Source organism: Lepus europaeus, chromosome 21, assembly GCF_033115175.1.
Source record: "Lepus europaeus isolate LE1 chromosome 21, mLepTim1.pri, whole genome shotgun sequence".
In the NCBI taxonomy this organism is placed as follows: domain Eukaryota; kingdom Metazoa; phylum Chordata; class Mammalia; order Lagomorpha; family Leporidae; genus Lepus; species Lepus europaeus.
The window spans coordinates 6043939-6067103 of record NC_084847.1 but is presented as its reverse complement, the minus strand read 5'-3'; the positions used below and the strand labels follow the sequence as shown (position 1 = coordinate 6067103).

General features: G+C 46.8%; 1 protein-coding gene across 2 annotated transcripts in view; it reads right to left on the bottom strand.

Moving 5' to 3' along the window:
• RBFOX1 (RNA binding fox-1 homolog 1) overlaps positions 1 to 23165 on the bottom strand; it is a 364369-nt gene that overhangs the window by 119325 nt on the left and 221879 nt on the right. For both annotated transcript variants that reach the window (XM_062180761.1, XM_062180760.1), the window contains exons 3-5: positions 14314 to 14457; positions 7416 to 7469; positions 393 to 485 (exon numbers count right to left, since the gene is read on the bottom strand). In XM_062180761.1, coding sequence (XP_062036745.1) covers positions 393 to 485; positions 7416 to 7469; positions 14314 to 14457 — 291 coding nt within the window. The remainder of the gene's footprint in view (positions 1 to 392; positions 486 to 7415; positions 7470 to 14313; positions 14458 to 23165) is intronic.

Here is a 23165-nt window from a genome sequence, read left to right as displayed (position 1 = left end):
CTGAAGTGGAAAGAAAAAGTAACTGCTCTCCTGCATTTGGTTTGCTTTGTTAACACTGTCTACTCTTTGGAAACCTGCTGCACCCAGTGATCATAAAACATGGAAAATAAAAAACAAAAACAACTTTCCGATTAACCTTTCTTCTGTCTCACGTTTGCCATCCACCTTTCAAACCAGTAATAAGAATAACGTAATAAAGTAAAATTAAAAAAAAAGTAAGGCCATTTTTCCTTTTTATATATAAATATAAGTAATATATATATATATATTTATAAACAATGAGAAGGGAATAGGGTCACATACAAGACGCCAATGATGCACCTGGAACAACGAATGAGCGTGAAGCAGACACTTATCAAAAAGAGGAAAAGGAAAATATTTTGAACATGCACCTCGATTTTACGGCCCTCTACCACGGTGCCGTGTAATTTCTCCCTCGCCCTGTCCGCATCGGCACTATTTTCGAAAGTTACGAAACCAAATCCCTGCATGCAGGAGGGAGAAGGGAAAACAACATGCAGATTATTATTTCAGTCCACGACCACTTGGCAATGTTCTCTCGCTTTAATTTCTATTTCTTGTCCTGGCTTCGGTTCTGTAACATGCAAATTAGAGAAATTATAAGAGTACTAAGATGTGCAATAATTAAGCGACAAATGTGAACAAGATTTTTTTTTTTCTGTCACCAGTTAGCTGTAACCCCTGAAGAATTCAAAGAATGATACCAAAAATACCTTTCTAAATGTCACTACAGAAGAAAATAAATCTAACGAAAAGAAAATGAGATCAAAATAAATTTACAGTGTCTTCACAGAGAATAAAACGAAATAACAAGAAAAAAAGGGAACCACTTTCTTGACATGCAAATTAAAAATAAAATAAAATAAAACGTGTGCACAAAATTCAACAATGAATGCCAGAATCATCTAATATTGCCTACAGAGTCATGCCATGTGGTTTTAAGAACATCTCTCCTTCATGCAACTTTAGGGTTACTCAGATTTGTCAATTCTACAGCCTTTACTTCTCAAAAAATAAAAATTAAAAGCCTAAAAAAAGGAAAGACCTTTTTTTATAATAAATCTGAAAAACTCTTTGATCTAACAAACAAAACATATGAAATGAATAGAAATAAACTTCAGTTGATTAATAATGCAAACAATTCAAGTAATGTTTTTGTCATCTTTCCCACCCCGCAAACTGCACACATGCTTTTGACCTGGACAACTTCCCACCCTACTTCATCAACTTAAAAGGGAACTTAAAACGAATCCTATGCTGGTATTTGATTGCCATATCGACAGGTAGCAACATAATGAAATTTCATTATTAGAAAGTCATTAAAGTAATACTGAGTACTTTCTCCTTTAGTCACATAACAAATACCCCTTGATTTTAGTATATTTACATTGTACTTCTAATATTTCAGTCTCAACAAACCCCACACAACCCCCTAGTGACAAATTTCATCATCTGTCTTCACTGACTTTGTTCCTAAGAGGAGCACAGAAAATATGACATTTTCAAAAACCCCTAAAATACGTGTTTTTTGTTCAGAAATATACACCAACCTTTTGAACCATTCCAATGTAAATACCCAGCCTCTTCTGGCTCTCACAAAACTGAGTGAAATATGCAGTAGGTTAGACTCCTGTTTGCACTGCATAATACTTACATAAATGTACAGACAGCCCTCAGGCTAGTTAGGGATGGTATGATCTTCATTTTTACTAATTAAATACCCAGTCATTACCTAGTAAGGGCTAGGAATAACCAACTGGTGTTACCTCCCAATTCCACCTTGGATTTCTATAGTGATATCCAAAGTGGATACTTGGGTTGGCCAACAGACAATGTTCCAACAGCACAGATGGGCTCAGCCCTTGAAGACATGTGCGGGCAAATAATCATTTGTCAGGACTCTATACAGAGAGAAAACATTAAGGTCCTCTACTTTGGAGCCTTGGTCTGAATTACCTATCGTGATCTTTCTCATAAGGGGTTACGATTAGGATGCACCTATGCTACTTGATTAATCTAGGACTGCATACTCCACATCAGTTATGCTTAGTCTTTCTACACTTATATCCATTTGGGGCACTCAGATACACCTGCTAACCGAATAGTTTGGAATAATAGCTCTTCAAAGGGAAAAGGCCAGATTTTTGGATTTTCCTCTGCTATACAGCTCTATCTCCTTCCTAGTCAGTGTGTTCCAAACCTGGTTGCATTTGAGAAGGAACTGGAGAGCACTTTAAATATTGAGATTCATGGGCTTTGCTGCATATCTGCTGGGTCAGAATCCTGGAGTAGAGCCCAGAAATTCGCAAAAAAAAAAAAAAAAAAAAAAAACCAAAAAAACAACCACCTGAACTATGTGGCCCAGCAATGGGATATCCATGATCTGTGACACGGTTATGTACCATCAAAAGCAAGCTCCCGGTATTCTGGAACAAAAGAACCTTTCTATTTCTGGTTTCCATGGGGTAATCCACAGAGCAGAGAGAGAATGCGTGGAGGATGGCCAGCTGATGGAGAGGGTCCCAGTCACACATCTGAGGCTCCTTAGCAATGTTCTCTTCCTCCCAGAACGGCCTAACTCCCTAGCATCGTCACGTAGTCACACCATGCATTTAAGAAGTCGTAAGAGAAATGAGGACTCTGAATTTATATTAGCTCATCAGGCAAGAAAAGAGAGGGCATAGCCCCAGGCTAACAGATGGAGAACTGAGTGACACCGGTCCTGTCTGTGGAGACGGTGGCCATAAACATGACTGCACAGCAAGCGTGGAGTCAGGTGAGGCTGAGCACCCAGCCCCAAGCCCAGTACCGTCCTAAGAGCATCTTGTTCTCCACTTCTGAAGCCAAGGCAAGCCTACTAGACTGAAACTAGCCTCGAGTATGTCAAGCAGAATGAAAGACAGAGAGGGAATCCCAAGGGACATTCCTAAACTACAATGTGAACACCTGCTCTATTCTGAAGTTCTTACATTGCCTTTGTAAAGGGAACCTACTGCTTATTCCAACATATATTACCACTGTTTCTGATAGGCTTCTCTCTTTTTTTTTTTTTTTTTTTGACAGGCAGAGTGGACAGTGAGAGAGAGACAGAGAGAAAGGTCTTCCTTTTGCCGTTGGTTCACCCTCCAATGGCCGCCGCGGTAGGCATGCTGCGGCTGGCGCACCGCGCTGATCCGAAGCCAGGAGCCAGGTGCTTATCCTGGTCTCCCATGGGGTGCAGGGCCCAAGGACTTGGGCCATCCTCCACTGCACTCCTTGGACACAGAGCAGAGATCTGGCCTGGAAGAGGGGCAACCGGGACAGGATCGGTGCCCCGAGGGACTAGAACCCGGTGTGCCGGCGCCACAAGGCGGAGGATTAGCCTAGTGAGCCACGGCGCCACACTCTGAACGGCTTCTCTCCTTTCTTCATTGGCTCAGTACTTCTCATTTCAAGCTGTTGGGATGACTACGTGAGATTCAGCAAAGTTGGAGTCAAAAGAGCCTGCTCTAGAAACAATCCTCAAACAATCAAGTAGCTTTTCCTCAGATACCATCAGATAATTCTACCTCCCACCCACACACGAGAACTCACACGGTCTCCCTGATCCTAATTCTCATCTGGAGAGTTTTCCATGACCGGAGAGATGCTACCCTGGCCTTTCCATTATCAGGGACCCCTGATATCACAGCAGGTGCGCGACCGGCCTTCTGGTCAGAATTCCATCTAACCGAGTGGCAACTCTCAGTCCTTAAGGAGATTATATTTTTATCTACACCTTAAAAAGGAGATCAAAATAAGCGTATTCTGTCTCAGCTTTGAGGAGCACAGGGTCTGGATGAGATGCTGATGTGTCAATGCCTTAAAAACCAAGAGTGCAAGAAAAGCCACACAGAAATGAATCAGATACCTGTGGACTGGTGGATAAGAGACACCTGCCCAGAGTTTACCTGATGGAGCGGCAGAGCTGAGAAGAGGTACAATGCCACCAGAAAAAAGACATGCGTGGCTCTCCTGTCCTATGATGGATGACGAGATAAAGGTGTCATTAACAAGGACTGTAAGCTGGACCGCTGGACCCGCTTCAATTGCTGACTTTAACATCTTCCTTGCAGGTTCTGACCTTCTTGTATCCTAGTTATTTGATCTTTTTGGTCTTTCGTATTTGTAGGTGATAACTTTCTTCTTGTGGATTCATGCAAATACATGGCTTTATGTTTTAAACACCGTCTCAGGTCCACCACGAAAGGATGAATGCCTTGGGGCCAGTGGCATCATGGTGGGTAAAGCCTCCGCCTGCAGTACCAGCATCCCACATGGGCACCCTCCCATATGGGCGGCGGTTTAAGTCCCAGCTGCTCCGCTTCTGACCCAGCTCTCTGCTAAGGCCTGGGAAAGCAGGGGAAGATGGCCCAAGTGCTTGGGCCTCTGCATCCATGTGGGAGACCCAGAAGAAGCTCCTGGCTCCTGTCTTCCGACTGGCCCAGCTCCAGCCCCTGTGGCCATCTGGGGAGTCAACCAGTGGATGGAAGACCTCTCCCTCCCTCCCTGCCTCCCTCCCTCCCTCCCTCTCTGTAACTCTAATTTTTCAAATAAATAAATAACTCTTCAAAAAACAGAAAGGATGACAGCTGGAAACATCAGGCAGGTAACTCATGTTTCAAAGCAGGAACCTGTTGAGTCATCCTTACTCAGTGCAAAGTAACTGGCCTCAAGGTCTGTTGCAGAGAGAAGAAACTGGTGCAAGGTGAGTTCCTGGCTTTTAAGGGCCCATCCATGTCCTGGCTTCCTCTCCAGCACCAAATGATGGAAACAAGGTCATAACCACAGTTCAGATTTCTCAACCATGGAAATGGGACTATTCCTCTAAATAAGGCCTTTTCCTCATAAAGGATCATCCCCAACATGGACAGTACGCCTAGGAAGGCCACTGCCCCCACTGAGCAGTTCCCACCTCCAGGATGGTCCAGCCAAACCCGACCAGCCAGCTCCAGCACCTGCAAGAGCAAACTTGCATCAGAGGGACTGGGACCCACCGAGAGAGTCTGTTTTGGATACTTCCTAAGCCCAAAGACAAAAACCAGCTTCACCAAGTGAGGCTCTGGATGCAACAAACTTAAATGGACTTTTTCCTCAAGCCCCCAGAGATGGGCTAATCACTGGAAGGACGGAAGGAGGCTTAAAAATAGCATCACCATTGTACGTTTGAAATAGCAAACAAGACTCATCCAATGCCCCCAGAAACTGCTCTCAACAGGAATTAAACAGGTTTCTTCTTTTTCTTGGCCGAAGTTACCAAACAAAATACAAATGAAAACAAACAAAGGCACACCATATCTTTAGAGGCCGTGGTGCTACAGAGGGAGACAGACTCAGCTCAAAATTGGCCAAAACTCCAGGTCAATTTCCACAACGGGGTAAAGATGTCATCCAGCCGGAGTGGAAAGGGTTTGCTCTGAGCACATTTTTCTCTCAGTGCTGCTTGCTCTGCAGTATAGAAACAGTCCCTGTAATGATGTTCATACAAGAAGCAGAAGAAGAGTTAACTCATTTCTGCCCCAGCCTAGAGGTCAAACTGCGGACATATTACAAGAGTGACTGTCAAATATCTAAGTTATAGAAGGTTCACGAGGTGCCTGAATGAGCAAAACCACAGAGTATAATGGATTGATTTTTTTTTTTTACCCATCTGGCAGATCACAATATCATTTTGTCTATAGGAGAGAGAATACTGGAATTTTCTTCCCTCAATTCGATCAACATCGTCCTATTGAGTTAATCATAAATCTACTTAGGAGGGAGGCAGGTGCAGACTGTGGAAGGAAAGATAAATGCAAATATTTGCTTCGTGGGGAGGAGGAGGTCACAGACCCAGGGGAGCTGGCACCATGGCCTGTGACACATTAGGCGAAACCAGCAGTGCCTGGGAACCCTCCTGGATCCTGATGTATCCCAAACAACCTGTGTCATGGAAGTCTTGTGGCCCAGATCAGCACCTCCTTGGGCCTGGTGAGCGGTTTCTCTCCATCTCTACCTTTACAGTCTGAGCATGCAAGCAGAAGGGAACTTCAAATTCCTGACCACCTTGGGCAGAGGACAGAGCCATCCAAAGTTCCTAAGGCCATCGCCCCTATCCCTCTCTAGCAATGCTCCCTGTTGTCACTCAGCTTCTGCACACAGGCCCAAAGCTCTGTTTTCAAGAGAGACTTGGGGGGGCCGGTGCTGTGGTGTAGTGTGCTGAGACTGTCTGCAGCGCCTGCACCCCATATGGACACCAGTTCGTGTTCCCGCTACTCCTCTTCTGATCCAGCTCTCTCCTATGGCCTGGGAAAGCAGTGGAAGATGACCCAAGTGGCTGGGCCCCTGCACCTGCATGGGATACCCAGAGGAAGCTCCCGCTTCTGGCTTCGGATGGGCCCAGCTCCAGCCATTGCAGCCATTTGGGGAGTGAACCAGCAGATGGAAGACCTTTCTCTCCGTCTATAGCTCTATCTCTCAAATACATTAAGAAAAATAGAGAGAAAGAAAATTTGATGAGGCGCTTGCATTTTCTGTGGGTACAGGAGTACGAGGACAGGGGTAGTCTGTCCTCAGGGGAAGGCCTGGTACTTGTCTACAATGCAGACATGATCTGTGAAGAAGCAGATGGCTGGGTCCCGGGTTATTAGCTTCTGATTCAGGAGGGCTGGGGCACTCAAAACCATGCATTTCTAACAAGTACTGGCGTGAGGCTGATACAACTAGGCCAGGACCACACTGACAAAACCCCTGACACACAGGGGGGTTTTTTCCCCCCTTTCCCACCGGATTTCTATCCTGAAGCTGCGGGATTCCTTCCAGACAGTGCGTCACTTTTCCCAGCACTTCAGCTCGGGAAAATCCGTTTACAATTTGGTTTCCTAAACCAACCAACTTGGAGCAAGGCAAATTCCCAAACGAGGCTGGGTAAACATACGAAGGAATAAAGTCACATTCAAAAGGTTGGTGTATACAAACCTTCTCCCCTGAAGCCCAGGAAAAGAACTGCACTTTATTAATACAGAATAATCTCATATTTACCTGCTCTTCAGACTATCAACTCACTTTTTAATATAAAGAACATAATTATCACTGAAAAACAAAAAATGTAGCAACATCATTATTTTTTTAAGCATGGGTAATTTTCCTCTGGAAACGTGCATATATGTTATGTTCGTATATGTAGCAAAATCCCAGGAATTTTAAATGACCCCCTAGACATTCTTAAATGAGCCCCGTGTGTTTCCCAGCATTTTGGAAACTGGAGGCAGTGCCTGCGTGCACTCCCAGGGGAGTGTGTTCCACAAGGCGCTCATTCAAACAGTGCAGTTGTTTCCCTATCCACAGCCAACACGTTACAGAAGCTACGCAACTCTGAGGTGAATTAAGTGGCTTACCTTTGAGCCTCGCTCATTAAAAATAATTTCAACATCTAAGATTTTACCAAATTGCTGCAAAGAAACAGAAATATCTTATAAGCAAGAAAGGAAGAGACATAAATCACACTAGAATGCTGGTCATTGTTCTCCAAGTTAGAATTGTCCTTTTCCTTTTGATATGTTCTGCCCTTGTTAAGGGGTGCGCTGCAAACAGGACAATAACACAAACACATGTCTTTTCTGCTTATTGTGGATTAACCCATCAGGTGACACGCACTGTCAAAGGCCAGGTGGAAAATATTAATCAAGGAGTGGATTCTATGTTCCTTTCTTTGTGTGTGTATGTACGATTGCTTTCCCAGGCACCGAGCAGCCAAGATTACAAATGGTTATGTACACAGGGACCCTCCTGCACTAGTCTATCAGCCACTAGGAGAAACACCCTCGACAAGGTGGGATTCTGATAATAAAGTGTCCACCTAGACTATGATGCTGAAGGTTTGGTCAGCAGCAGCCAGAACACAGGAGACAAGCAAATGACATATAAGCAGGTTCCGCTACCCAGACACCCATCATCGAATTCAAGGTCTCAGAATGCTCTCAGGTTGTGTCTCTGTGTTGTTCGAGAAACAATCTGTAGACAGTGACAGTGAACAGGCTCTGTAAAAACTGCAAAGTTTTAGATGATAAATAAATTGGATAGACAAATACAATACAGACACCCAGTTAAACACACATATCAGATTTTCCAGGGTAAGTCCACGCCATGCGAAATCTGGGACACACTTATACATCGTACAATATTTTCTGTTTATCTGAAACTCAGATTTAATGAATCCTTTTTTCTTTTCTGTTAAAACTGGCAGGCCTGCTAAGAAACACACTTAGAGTAATTCTGAATTCACACCCTAAAAAACAGAACACGGGCTCTGAAGCTCAACGTTCTGAGCAATCCAAAATCCGTCCCTGGGCTGGGGAACCCTTTTAGTTTTCTTGGGTCTCGGGCAGCAGAGTGGGATTTCATGAGCGTGGCGTACATGGCCTAAGTGCAGGTGGCAGAAGGTGATGACAACTGTGCCAAGTGGCTGCGCAGGAATAAGATGGGAATGTCATCTCAACGAAGAATGACAGCTGATGCTCATTTTAGCACTTAAAAAATGGAACAGCGTCAGGACACGTTTCCATCTCTTATGCACTTTATTTTGAGCTTCTCTGTTGCTCCATTGGCTTTTGGATCCCGAATTTTAATGCTTTCTTGATCGCCACAGAACTGTGGGTTCTGCCTCTCTCCCTTGGGCGGGAAGCAGAGGAAAGAGAGGGTGACTGGGGCAAGGCCTGGGTGGGACAGAAAGAGAACCCACAGAACAGAGAGACGTGGGAGGGAAAGAGGTGTGGGTGACCCATCTGAGCACCTTGCTCAGTCACAGAAAGCTGGAGACCAGAGAGCTGAAGTCAAGAGGTTCCTACTAGCATTTGAGGAAAAAAAAAAAAAATTGGGAACATATGGAGGCTATCCTCTGGAACATAAAAAGAAACCTACTTTCCTTGGAAACATCAAAAATATGCATATGCCAATTGCACAGAAACAGCCCCAAACCATGCAATGTAATGCTTCTGACTATGGGATAAAGCAACCCAGAGCTTTGAGCCCCAGGACAATGCTCACTCCTCAGGATGTGCACCCTGCAAGGGCAGGAGAGCACACACTTGTATTTTTCTTCCTTGTCAAACAAAAGTGGTTTATCTCGCAGCGAAGTCGACGAGAACTCAGCCAGAGAGCGGACATATTGCTGCCATGGACCACGGAAACAGGAGTAAGCAGGCAGCTACCACACTCTGCAATTTGTAGGCACCCAGCTATTCCTTTGGTCAAGAGAATATTCTTTTACAGAGCCCTAGTTTCGGGCGTTGAAAAATCACTTAAGAAAGAAGAAGAAAACTTTCAGATTTGGGTAAGGAAGGGCTTGCTGTTCTAGGGTGAGCTGCATTTCCTAAGAAACTCTGTGCACTCCTCAGAAGCAGAACTTGGATCGATCCATCTCAGACGGTCCATGCAGAAGCTGTTTATTTATTTCAGGCATAAGGACTTAGAAGCACAATGTGTATTTATGGAAGGATTCGCTGCAGGGGGATTCTTCCAAACCCACAAAGCCAATGTCATCTATGGGACATTTTCTCTGTACGGGCTCAACACGCAAACACTTCCTTTAATATAAGATCTGGTTGAGAAAGAACCAATCAGTAAGCAATGCTGGCATCATCCCCCAAATGAGACGACGACACCAGATGCCCTGGAACGGCCTCACGTGTTCCCTGCTCTGGCAGTCGACTTGGGGTTGATGGTTCTCAAAGGCGGGGGATGAGTGCCAGAAAAATGCTGATGTCAGCCCCACTTCTGAGACAGTTGTGTGCTATATTTATAGTATCAACAGTTTAATTGGGAAGTTCGCTCCTAATGGTATAAACACAGCTGGCACATTTTCAATTTAAATAGACACTCTCGCGCAGCCTTAACTAGCATTTGTTTGCTTAACAGCAATGTTCAGCGGTGTTCAACAGTCTCAGATCCACGCAAGGGGTCTCGGTGGCTGCATCAAGAACAAAATCCCGAAGCTTAAAGGCACGCACGTGGGCAAATATGTACCAAACATTTTTAGACACTCTCAGATCAAATAATATTTCTCTGAAAAACTGTGAAGGCTGCTCAGCGGACACAGCCTAGCACAGCACATGAAAGTAAAGGTTAGTTCTAACAGTGCGCACAGAGGCTAAGAAAAGGCATCAGCCCAGTTTTTCTTGGGGTCAGCTTCATGTTTGGAATGCAGAAGCAGGAGGCACCATGCTGTGTTCTTAAAAATGACTCTACGACTCACATATCACAGTAGATGGATCTGCGCAGTAGCACTGCCTGGAAGTCTATTTTATTTCTAAAAGTCGTCGTCTTGAAAGCTGCATTTGCATGTGTTTTCTGTGACAGTCAAGAGGGACCAGAGCAACTCCTTTTCCTGCCCCCAAAGGGTCTGTATGTTGATAACGAAAGCAAGACTGTGCATCAACAAGGTACTGTAAGAGAGACTGAACACTGTGAAGCAACTGTTTCTGAGAGCTAGTCCATGGGCTGTGTATCCTACCAGAGATCTGGGTATGTTACAACCCACTGACATAGCCCAAAACCCAGGTTTATTTTAAATACTAGGTTAAGTATTATATTCAGGAGCAGTATACTGCAACTAATTTGGTGGAAATCCATGCATTCTCTTCATGGCACCATCAAGAGTTGGAACATGCAGGAAATATGCACTTGTGTTCGATTCCTTTCACAAAAACAGAGATTGAAAGAAAGCAGTTCTCACAAGATTTTTTTTTTTTTTAACAAGGCTCTGGCTTCTGGTTTTTTTTTTTTTTTAATTTTTTTTTAAATTTTTTGACAGGCAGAGTGGATAGTGAGAGAGAGAGACAGAGAGAAAGGTCTTCCTTTTGCCGTTGGTTCACCCTCCAATGGCCGCTGCGGCAGGTGCATCGTGCTGATCCGAAGCCAGGAGCCAGGTGCTTCTCCTGGTCTCCCATGGGGTGCAGGGCCCAAACACTTGGGCCATCCTCCACTGCCTTCCCGGGCCATAGCAGAGAGCTGGCCTGGAAGAGGAGCAACCGGGACAGAATCTGGCGCCCCAACCGGGACTAGAACCCGGTGTGCCGGCACCTCAAGGCGGAGGATTAGCCTGTTAAGCCACGGCGCCAGCCTTGGCTTCTGCTTTTTATATGGTAGCTGCCTAACTTCTTCTTCATGGACTGTTCTACTTTAAAATAAAGAAAAAAAGAAATCTAAGATGAGCTAAAAAACGTATCACCAAACACTAGAATAAATGCTTCCCAACGAGGAAGCTGCAAAGAAAACAAAGTGTATGTGGAGAGAGAGGTAACCAGATTGGCAATCCAAGTGGAAAAATGGTAAAGCCACATTGAAAAATAAAATACAAAAGCAACAATAAAAAATACACTTGCCATCACCATTAGGCGAGCGACAGCTGCAAACGCCGTACAGGACTTACTCATGGTTAGAGAAGTTCCTAGGCAGCTTCTGGTAATGAGGACAGGGAGGTTACTGTTGTATCTTGGTTTGGCTTTTGACTTTGAAATTTCTCTTGACAAAGGAGGCACAGGGAAACAAAGCCACAGAGATCCTTGTGTTTTTCTCCATAATCATGCTCATTGGAACCTTGGCCAAAGAGAGGGAACAAAGAGAAGCCCAACAAAGCAGAGAAGTCCTCTCAGGTCCATGGGACCCGAGAAACACCTACGTGGGATGAAAATGCATTTTCTTGCCATAACCATGAACTGAAAGAGAAAATTCCCTCAACTCCAGTGTGGGGAGCCAATCACACTGCTTCAATGTGCTAAGTGCACCCAATGTATCCTACGACAAAAATGCCTTTGCAACCACCACTGTTTGGCCGGGACACATTTTTAATGTTTAAATCCCATTACTTTAGATGATGGTTGTAAACCAAGAAGGCCTCACAGTTTTGGCAATCAATCCTTATGTGCTGGGTAATTTTCAAAGAAGAAATTTCCACACACACACACACACACACAAACAGAAGACACAGATGCTGTTTGTGATGAACACAATTAATTTCAGTGTTACTGAACGCGTGTTGCATTTTCTTAATTGGTAACTACCGAGTACATCAATCATCTTGCCAAATGGGTACCTTAGCGGTTGCTTGAAAACCGTAACTTTCACCAAAAAAGTGGCTGTGAAGTCAGTTGACTTTGGTCACGGGTTGAGAAGAGTTACTGTATTTGGAAAAATCTTGCCCTGTGCCATCTGCCCCACCCCTGTGAGAACAGAGAGATTCAGATATAAAATGCACGCAGGACCCCTTCTCTATGATCCGTAGCTGTGGCTATTTTAATACCACTCTGACTTAGCCGGGTAGCCTCAGGTAACTTTTTTTTTTTTAATTTTTGACAGGCAGAGTGGACAGTGAGAGAGACAGAGAGAAAGGTCTTCCTTTGCCATTGTTTCACCCTCCAATGGCCGCCGCGGTTGGCGCGCTGCAGCCGGTGCACCACACTGATCCGAAGGCAGGAGCCAGGTGCTTCTCCTGGTCTCCCATGGGGTGCAGGGCCCAAGCACTTGGGCCATCCTCCACTGCACTCCCGGGCCATAGCAGAGAGCTGGCCTGGAAGAGGGGCAACCGGGACAGAATCCGGCGCCCCGACCGGGACTAGAACCCGGTGTGTCGGCACCGCAAGGCAGAGGATTAGCCTGTTGAGCCACGGCGCCGGCCATCCTCAGGTACCTTTCAGGACAACCGAGAGGACCAGGGAGGAAACAGCTGTCCTAGGGTGGTGCAACGTAACGAGGGGCATCATGAAGGAGCACCAGGATGGCCACTACTGCACCAGACGCAAAGCCAACACCGCCGGAACACCTGATGGGACGGACTCAGAAGCAAGATATCTTCCTAAGCTGACACGGCGAAGAGAAGAGAACTCCTCCGGCTGCCTATCATTCCAACCTGGTCTCGCTGCTTCACACACACTTAACCTTGCCTCTACCTTTGAACGCTCTGCACTTTTCAAAGTCATCTTTGACCTGAGAGTGCCCGAGGGTACCTCGGTTCTGCAAGAGTTAGAGGGCTCAGCTCAAGGTTATTACCAAATGAGAGAGATGAAAGTGCAGAAGCTGACCTTTTCCTCTGAAATGTCAGGACTCAAGCCTGGGTATCCTGAATATTAGGACGCTTGTTCTGCTTTGGCGTCAGGTGCATACTCGATCAGCATCGTGTGTGTTAGAAAAACGGAAGGTGCAAGCTAACCCCCACATCACAGGGCCCGTGGGCAGTGACCTCCTTCTTTCATATGGGGAATGACATCAACACTGCCCAGAACGAGGCATCCCCGCCCCCTTTTGTAATATTTTTTATTCCTTTTGTAATATTTGCATCCACCCATAAACTCTTGGAAGAAGCGTCCCCAAGCAGCTCACCTTGGCTCTGACCCAATTGTTAAGGATGTAGTTCTTTTCACTGACTCCAGAGACACCTGCCATTGCTGGGATGCCATATATGTGTATACACACACACACACACAATGGCTGCATTTGCACAAACAAGTGGTAAGCAAGCCCTCTCACAGCTTCGTCCTTTAGTGGAATGGAGAGCAAAGGAACGGCCAACTTATCCCTTCCCAGGGAGGATAACGCAGACATTTTCTGGAAAAGGAATCGGGGTCAGGATGACCTTTCCAGAAGCGATGCTGTCATTCATTTTCTCGGGACGAGTGTCAGCTTTGGGTCTGGTTCTGGCTGTGTTTGCCCGGGGTGCCTAGGTAGGGCTGTGCTTCGTGGCATCTCTTTTCACGGATCTCACCAGAACCTGCACTGCAGGGATCGAGTGAGACTTTAGAAAGGGTTTTTACTTTTGGTGCTGCTTGTTTTCATTTTGAACCCATCCGCCGGCAGAAATAGTTGCTCCCTGCAAGTGCATCTGAAATCTCACTGCACGGTGCCTGGGAAAGAGCTGGGATGTCACGACTCACTCTTGCAGCCGTCCTGGCTGCTGCAGCTACACTGACACTGTTTCTATCAGCTGGGACCTGGGCTCTTGGACCACAGTGGCTGCATTTCAACAGTGCGTAAAACCGGCAGTGTGTTCTCTCGGACATTCAAATTCACTTACTAGAAGACCATTTGGCAAGGTGAAGACATGGTGAACACACACAATGCAACTTCTCCTCAAACCAAAACGAGACCCCAGACCCAGTACATCCACAGGCCAGAGGCTTTAAAACGCCTCTTCCCGATGTACGGCTCTTGCCTTAACACTGCGAACCCCAAGAATTTACACCAGGACAAGTTAGCCCGAAGGACCCCAGGCCGGGCACTGCAGAGGGGAAAGGCACTACTTACACCAAACATTTGTCGGAGGTCTGGATCCCGGAAGCGGAAGGGGATGTTAGAGACATGCAGCCGCTTGGGCTGGGACTTGTTTTCCGTGTTTTCTGAAGGTTGGGTCTGGGGCTGGCCGTCCGTCGGTGCTGCGTCATCTGTCTGCTAAAAGAACAAGAGGAAAGCAAAGTGGCTCTGAGTAGACCCAAACACTCGGTTTCAAGGGCAGGAAAATTCCGGAACAAAGGCATGAGGCCCAAGAAGGAACTGTCGAGTCATTTGGTCATTCATTCATTCCACAAGGTTATTTTTTTTCTTTTCAACTTTTATTTAATAAATATAAATTCCCAAAGTACAACTTTTGAATTATAGCCACTTTCCCCCCATAACTTCCCTCCCACCCACCCACAACCATCCCATCTCCCACTCCCTCTCCCATCCATCTTCATCATGATACATTTTCAGTTATCTTTATATACAGAAGATCAACTTAGTATATATTAGGTAAAGATCTTGGTACCTCTCATGAAACTGGGGTTCAGCACTGAGCACTAGATGACAAAAATCCCTTTCCTCATGGAGCAAGACTGTCACAAGGAAAGGCATAGTTTAGAGCCCAGCAATAAACAAGGAAATATAATTGAAAGGAAATGATGGAGAGAATAAATCCAGGCCAGAGAGCATGGAGGTACTGGGGCTGTGGAGTGCCAACCACATCGGGAAGAGGGCAAGCATCCTTAAAGGTAACACAGGGCATGTTCCTCAGCTGATGGGAATCGTAGGAGATGCCCACATAATTTTTGAGGCTGCACAGAACAAGTATTTTACAATGAGGTAAGAAATGAGAAGGTTTTTTGGCTCTCGTTAGTCCAAGTAATTAGCTAAGTGCTATTTTTGTTTTTATGGTTTTCACTTTTCGTTTCTTAATTGTCCAGAGCTGTTACGTTCGTGACACTTGACCACACCTGGCTGTTTGCATTTAAATGACTTAAAATTAAATCAAATACAAAGTTTGGCTTCCATTTGCTGCATTTTGAGTTTGTAGTTTACCACCACAAAAAAATTCCATTGGACTCTTGGCATAGACAACGTAACATCATTAGCCTAACTCATTCCTCTCCCTAGCATCCTGCCCCCTCCACATACACAAAAGCAGTCTAGACACTGTGATAGCAGACTGACTTCCAGAAATACTTGGGCTGAAGGGTCACCATGGCCATTGCCTTTCAGATGCTCTTTTCAAATACTTTCTCTGCAATTAGCATATGCTGCCTCTAGGTGGCAATAGATGCGTCCGGTTCACAATCCTGCTTCTTCGAAACTATGACGGAGATCCCGTGTCCAAGCCCATTCAAGTCAAGAGCAAGAGCTGCCTCTCACCTACTTATAGACAAATTTTGTCTATATTGTGCATAGACAACCTATTGTCCATATATGTGTCGAGACCAACTTAGAAATACGTGACTGGAGCCAAACTATCCACGCAGGCAGCCAGATGTCAATCCATTAAGACTGAGCAGGAGAGGATCTCAAAGGTGGAATATCAAAGAAGCACTCCAATAACATGGGCTTAATTGGCAACTTGCTCCTCAACTCTGGTCTTTACTACAAGGTATCGTTGGAACGCTCCTTCCTAACACATCTCTACTGCACTCGGAAGGCCAGACCTCCTGGTGGCTGCTAGCCCGGCCCTCCAAGCTCATCTGCTATCCATAGCCCTGTGAGATGACTTCGTCAACTTCCAAGACCATGTCATGATGACAACCACAGCAACGTACTGGGTCACGTTGCCTGTGCCGTGGCAGTGAATGGGAAGGAAGACGGCGATAGCTCTATTCACTGGAAAATGAGAAACAGTAGTTCACACCTTGTAAGGATTTATGAAACTGAATGCAATAATGTGCACCACACTGGCAGAGTTCTTGGCACATAGTATATGTTCAGTGAACACAAAGTAATGGATTTTTCAGAGTGATTATCAGTTTCTTTAAAATATTCAATTAAGAGTGAACTGATTTGGGGAAGCATAAAGGGAAGGTCTTATTTATTTATTAAGCACATCCCTACTGAGCACCTACTATGTGCTCGACTCAGAAGTCACATGAGGCTCCCAGTTTAGTGGGCCAGAAATTGGTAGAAGAAGAGAACGGTAATACAGAGTGTTACACGCTGCAATGAGAGACAATCGAGACACACAGCCCAGCTGGGAGTTCAGCTGGGCTTGGCAAGTCTGCAGGCACCTTCTACGTGGGAGAGGTCACAGAGCAGATGGATGGCACGGTGTCTACCAAGACAGGGTACAGCAGGTGCAATGATGCTCTGCATTCAGGGTGGTACGTCTGGACTGTAGTGCCCCTCAGTGGTAGGGGCGTGGGTAGCACGTACAAAGCAAGAATCAGAGATCACGTGACCAGACCCAGGGTCTGGATCGCTAAGGGCCCTGTGTACAAAGCAATAGGCTCCACCTCATCCTAAAAACTAGGAGGGGCCACTTAAGGCTCCTAGCTGGTGTGAGCAGCACATGGTGTCAGCGCTCCAAAGTCTGTGTAACGGGCTGGCTTGCTAACCGAATCAATGAATCATCAGTGCATGGATAAACAAATCAAAACATGAACAATCAACTTTGTCGTCTTCAAAGGATACCCCAAGAACAATATGATAACACGCGACCCACACAGAGCAGGATCTATGCTTCCCCTACTGGTAACGTCCATCTGGTTCCATGTCTATCACGGAGCAATGAACTTGAATGACTAGACCACCACTTTTCAAGGGGGATGGAATTTTACTACAGTCCCACAAGCCTCTAGGTTTGTAGAAGCAGCAGCTAAGGAACCCACTTCTGGCACATTTTTCCATCCTGTTAGAAGTTGCTGCTGAAATACAGAATCAAAACGAGCTCCCTCCCACCCCCACGAAGGAGACTTAGACTCGGATTTGTGCACAACTGTTGGATGTTTCAGTTTAATAAACCTAATTAGGAATTACAGAGATTATGATTAAACATATTAAATGATTAATAGCATTACGCCGCTCATGTGAAAATTAAAATTAATCATCTCTAGTCAAACAGGACTTTGGAGAAATCTCTGTGTTGTTTCTTTTGATAAAAACATACAACGCTCAATTAATCATTTTGTAGTGTGTGTGTATATACAATGCCTGTAAATTGTTATGTAGGAATACCTGTGTTTTAAAAATATTTTTTAAAGAAACACATCAAAAATGTGAACACAAAAGCATTTCTGTCGACTGTGGGTGTGAGGAAAGGGAAGCAGTAGTGTATTCAGATCCACAGGTTGAGAAGAGATCTCTGTCACACTGAGCATGCCTGTTTGCATGCTGACGTGGCCTACAGAACCAGGGTTTCTGGGTCGCACAGCCCATTGTGCGAGCCTGTCTCCAGATCTGCTCGTGTCAGGCAGGTAACTCTCCCTGTCTGAGCCTCGGCTCTCTTCTGTAAAAGGCCGGTCATGGACCAGATGGTGACCTCGAGATCGCAGTGAGAACCGAACGCACCGGGATGGGGAGGAAGCAGTCACTGCGGGGCCTGGTTCTCACCGACTCTTCCAGGCCAGCGAGCTCGGGCTCCTCCCCGCAGTCTGTGAACTCTCCTGGCAAACACACACAGACCACGCCTGCATTTTGTGCCTCTGGATCAGCATCCTGACACTAACCCGCGGGCTGATGGCAACAGAACTTTCTTCTCTCAAAATCAAGGTGCTGGTGGGGCCACACTCCCTCGGGGGAGACACAGGCCCGGCCTCTGTCAGCTTTTGGTGACTCCGGGTGTTCGAGGGCATGGGGCTGTGCTGGTCCCTTCTGCCTTTGCCTCCACCCCTGAGCGGCCTTTTCTCTCTGTGTCTCTGACCCCGATCTCCTTCTGGCTCCTTCCTGATAGGGACGGCGTGTGCTGGACGTAGTAGAACCAGTCCCCACTCCATGGCGATCCTGTCCTGAGAGCCTCATGCCCACTGTCAAGATGCTGTCATTCCTAAGTGAGGTCACATCCATTCAGTTCGTGGAACCTGGCTTACGGATGTATCGTTGGAAGTCACTTTTCAATCCACTTCAGTCCCCCAGGAAACAAACAGTTCCGGAGTGCACACAGCAAGAGAGGCTGTCGGCAAGGAACTGACGCATTGTCTGCCGTTGCAGGCAGCACACAGCTCCCAATGGGAGTTGGCCTCAGACCAGGGCCCTTCCAGAGCCACCTCAGGCTCTCTCATGTGTCAGCAGGGGTCATCTTTTTTTTAAGATTTATTTATTCATTTGAAAGTCAGAGTTACCCAGAGAGAGAAGGAGAGGCAGAGAGAAAGAGAAAGAGAAAGAGAAAGAGAAAGAGAGGCAGAGAGAGAGAGAGAGAGAGAGAGAGGGAGAGGGAGAGGGAGAGAGAGGGAGAGGGAGAGAGAGAGAAAGAGAGAGAAAGAGAGGGAGGGAGGGAGGGAGGGAGAGAGGGAGGGAGGGAGGTCGAGAGGTCAAGAGGTCAAGAGAGAGGTCTTCCATCTGCTGGTTCACTCCTCAATTGGCCACAAAGGCCGGAGCTGCACCAATACCAAGCCAGGAGTCGCCTCCGGGTCTCCCATGTGGGTGCAGGGTCTCAAGCACTTGGGCCATCTTCTACTGCTTTCCCAGGCCATAGCAGAGAGCTGGATTGGAAGTGGAGCAGCCAGGACCCGAACTGGCACCCATATGGGATGCTGAAACTGTAGGCAGCGGCTTTACCCGCTATGCCACAGGGTCGGCCCCAGCAGGGCTCATCTTAACCAGGCCCCAAACTCAGAAGCTACTCCCATCTTCCCTTGGTGATTGGCCTAGGCTCATAAACTGCTTCTCTGTCCTTGGGCCTGGATGCAGCGATGCCCAAGAGGCTCATGGAAGCTTACAGCAAAGGCCCACAGTGAAATTTCTAAGGAGGAAGAAAACCACCTGAAGCAACTGTGAAACTTGCAAGAAAACTAAACATCTAGAACGCATCTTCCTGAAGGGCAATGATACCCAAGGCTGGTGCTGCCCAGGCTCCTTGGGAATTAAATGCTCAAGAACTCCTGCATTGTCAGAGTTGTCTTTTTACGGTATGTCTGCTTTATAATGAGATCGATCTGAACTGGAAGTGCACCTTGTCACCATACGTGGCAGATGAGAAGATGGAACACGGCTACCCAGCAGAGTAAGGCTGGTCCACTCACCCGGAGTGGAGGAAGGTGAGGATGCTCAGACAATCGAGGACCGAGGATCTGAGTTGCAGTGTACAGAGGCTGGTGGGGGAGGTCTCTCTCTCTGAGCTTGCAGTCTGGGCCTTTATCCGGGTCCGTGAGGTTCTGTGTGTTCCAGCCAGAGCATCTCCTTCCTTGCTGTCTGCAGCTCTCCTTTCCTGCTCACGAGCCTCTTTGCTCTTCCTAAGACACACTCAGCAGGCTTCCTCCTCAGCCTCTGCACTTGCTCTTCCCTAGGCCTGGAAGGATCTTGCTTTGGATGCCCACATGATTTGCCCTCTTGCCAAAACGGTCTCTGTCCAGACCTCAGCCCCGCGGGGAAACCTCTCCTGGCCCCAGAATCTCAAGCAGCTCTGCATCGGCCTGTTCACTGCTTCACGGCACTCAGCCCTTCTTCGCTGATGCTACCATAACCCTCGTATCCACAGCTGATGTCTGTCACGAGCCCTGCTGGACGCCTGCAACAGCAGATTGTACCAACCCACAAAGGCGGGCCTTTTCCATTGTAAACAAGCACAGTGTGCGTAACGGTCATCATCTGAGGGGGGACTGCAAACCCAGCATGGATTTCTTTACTTCCTTCTTTACCACTTCATGGGCAGAAGATCCTTTGTTGTTGCAGATCTCAGCAACCTTAGCACACCATCTTTACTTTCCTTGCCTACTTGAAAACTTTCACCTCTTCAGTTCAAAGAAGCGCCCTGCAGTTTCTCTTGGGCATACCCAACATGCCGGCATCCCTACTCCTTCATTCAAGCCCATGATTAAGTCAAACTGTTGAAGACAGTCTGCGGTACTGTGACAGTTGATCTGGTAACTGAGAGGGCTACTCAGACTAACAGGTGCATAGCTAGTTAACGTCTCGGGCAGGATGAAGTGGACGGCAAGATATCCCATCGTGCTGCTCAGAATGACATACAAGTTAAAGACTAGGAGTTAGTTCTAGGATTCGCCATGTGTGTTTTCACACCCCAGTTGACCACGGTAAAGCAAACTGAGGAGGGCGAGACCATGGCAAGGAGACACTCCTACATTGGTCTCTTGGTCTGCACGGTGCTTGTCTCATTCGCCACAATGGACCTCCACAGGGGCAGGCTGGCTTTCCTGCCCACTGTTCTGCTTCCTTACCCAGGACAGCAGCGCTTCGGGGAGGTATGTTGGCAATGTGCCAGGTTCCTTCCTGGGTGGGGGTGGGGGTGGGGGTGGGGGCTGCCCCATACACTACAGGATGTTCAGCCTCCACCCCATAGCCTGCCCTTGAGTTGGGGCAACCAAAGATATCATCTGGGATTCCAACATCCCCTTGGGGAGGCAAGATTCCGCCAAGAGAAAACTCCCGGTACGTACGTAGCTGTGGACCAGGTGAAAGTTCTCAGTGTCTGTGGCCTTGTCATGAGGGTGATACAGGAAATCAATGCCATCTTCCTGGGTGTTAGTGTGCATCTCCATAAAATGACCAGTGTGCAGCTGTCCCGGACCCTTTCACGTGGGAGAGTGACCTCAACGCCTCTGTAAACGTGCGAGTCCCATGAAGGAGCACTGTGGTTATCATCATGCCATTGGCATTTCCTCTTCATCTCCTGGGTCCATGCAGGCACGACTCCCACTGCCCAGGGAAGGCTGCAGAGCCCTGCGTGCCCAGGAAGCTCACTCGCCTCGAGCTCTCCGAACGAGCTCGTTAGGAGCACAGTGCCAGCTTCTACCTTGCCCTGGGTGAAGGCCCCGTTAGGAGGCGGGATGTTTGCCACGGCATTTTTCTTAATAAACAAACTCCCCAGGTATCGATGCAGGTTATAAATGTTAAGAAAACTCCACCGGCACTTTAATCTCCTAAAGATCACTTAGTGCTTCCACAAAGACCTTAATAAAGAACCACGGGGCTCCCTCCGCTATAATCGTTCCTAATTCGATGAATAGCTCTGAGCAACCCAAGGCTAATCCTGGTGAAATTGGATTTTGATATCGACCAATCCAGGGATGCCTGTTTGCGAGCCAGAATACGCACAGTCAGGTGGAAAAACGCACCTTTCTGATTCTGCTCCCCACCCCACCCAGAGCCTCCATAGCTACTGCCAACTCCGCCTGCTCAGCTCAGCTGCCCACGGCCAGGTAAGTGGGCGTGGAAGCATAGGTAAGGCATATTGATGCGTAGGAAAAACTCCCAGCCCGTGACTGAATAGTCAGCTCCTTAAGACCTTTTGAGTGTGAGTTCCCTCGGCTGCAGAGCTAGGATTAGAGACTCCATCCCAGGGCTGTCTGCAGATGCTGTGATGGGAGAGGCAAAGGTGGGAGGCGCAGGCATGGTGGGAACACCACGCAGCCGTTGGCAAGAATCAGAATCAGAGGGAGAGGAGAGATTTCGACATACAGTGCTGAGGGCAGGGAGGGAATAGCAATTAGAAATAAAACAAGAAATGATACAAATTTTTAAGAGAGAGAGATAACGAATGTGAGACCGCATGCCCATCCATGGGTTCACTTCCCAAATGCCCTCGATGGCCAGGGCTGCTGAGCTGAGCCAAAGCCAGCCAGGCGCCAGGAATGCAATCCTAATCTCCCAGATGAGCAGCGGGCAATCAGTCACTGGAACCGTCCGCCGGTGCCTCAAGGTGTGCATCACCAGAAACCAGAATCGGCAATGGCGCTGGAACTCAACCCAGGTACTCGGGCATCCCAACTGACCTCTTAGTCCCTAGGCCAAAGGCCTGACCTAAGGAATCATGTTTGATGGAAATTAAAAGCACACGTACTAGAAATCAGCACTAGATAGAGCTCAAGAATAGTAGACCAAGTAAGTAGTTAAGGGCAGTCCTGACCAATAAAATAAAGCGTAACTAATATAGATAATTTTAAAATTCCCAGAGGACTCATTGCAAAAAGAAAAAGAGGTATTAAGACATTTGAAATATATATGTATTTTAACCTATTTTATAAAAATAATTATTCCAGAATGTCCTCAATGTAATAGATAATTTACATTCTTTTTTTTTTTTTCTTGGTACTCATTCTTCAAAATGTTGCTTTACACCTAGAGCTCACCACCTCCATATGGGCACTGAATTTTCAGGGGAAACATTGATCTACATTAAGCTTTGAAAAAATGACAGCTGAATACTCAAGAAAACCACAAAGGTTTCCAATAACCAAATCAAGTAACAGTGCTTACGTTTCCAGCTGAACCCAACTGAAAATGCAGTTCCTCAGCCACTGGCCCCACTGCACGTGCCGAGCGGTGTGCATGCCACATGGTGAGAAAAATAAGACCCCTACAGACGTCTGTGCCATAATCCCAGGAAGGTGTGAGGAGGTCACTTCCCAGGACCAAGAGGTAATAAGATTGCAGAGAGAATTAAGACTGATAATCACCAGACAGTAAAACAGATTATCCTGGATTAACCAGTGTGGGCCCAACATTATCACCGGTAGAAGGCAGAACTTGCAGGCAGAACAGCTCACAGTGGGAACGCTACCATGTAAGACTCTGCCACCATCTCTGGCTTTGAAGACCCAGGAAGGGGTCATGAGCCCAACGATGCGAGCAGGAAAAGGCCAGGGGATGGAGCCCAACGAGAGCCTCCAAAAACAAACAAATCCCACAGGCTATGATACCCATTCCACCTGACATCTCGAATGACAGCATAATACAGTCATGTTATC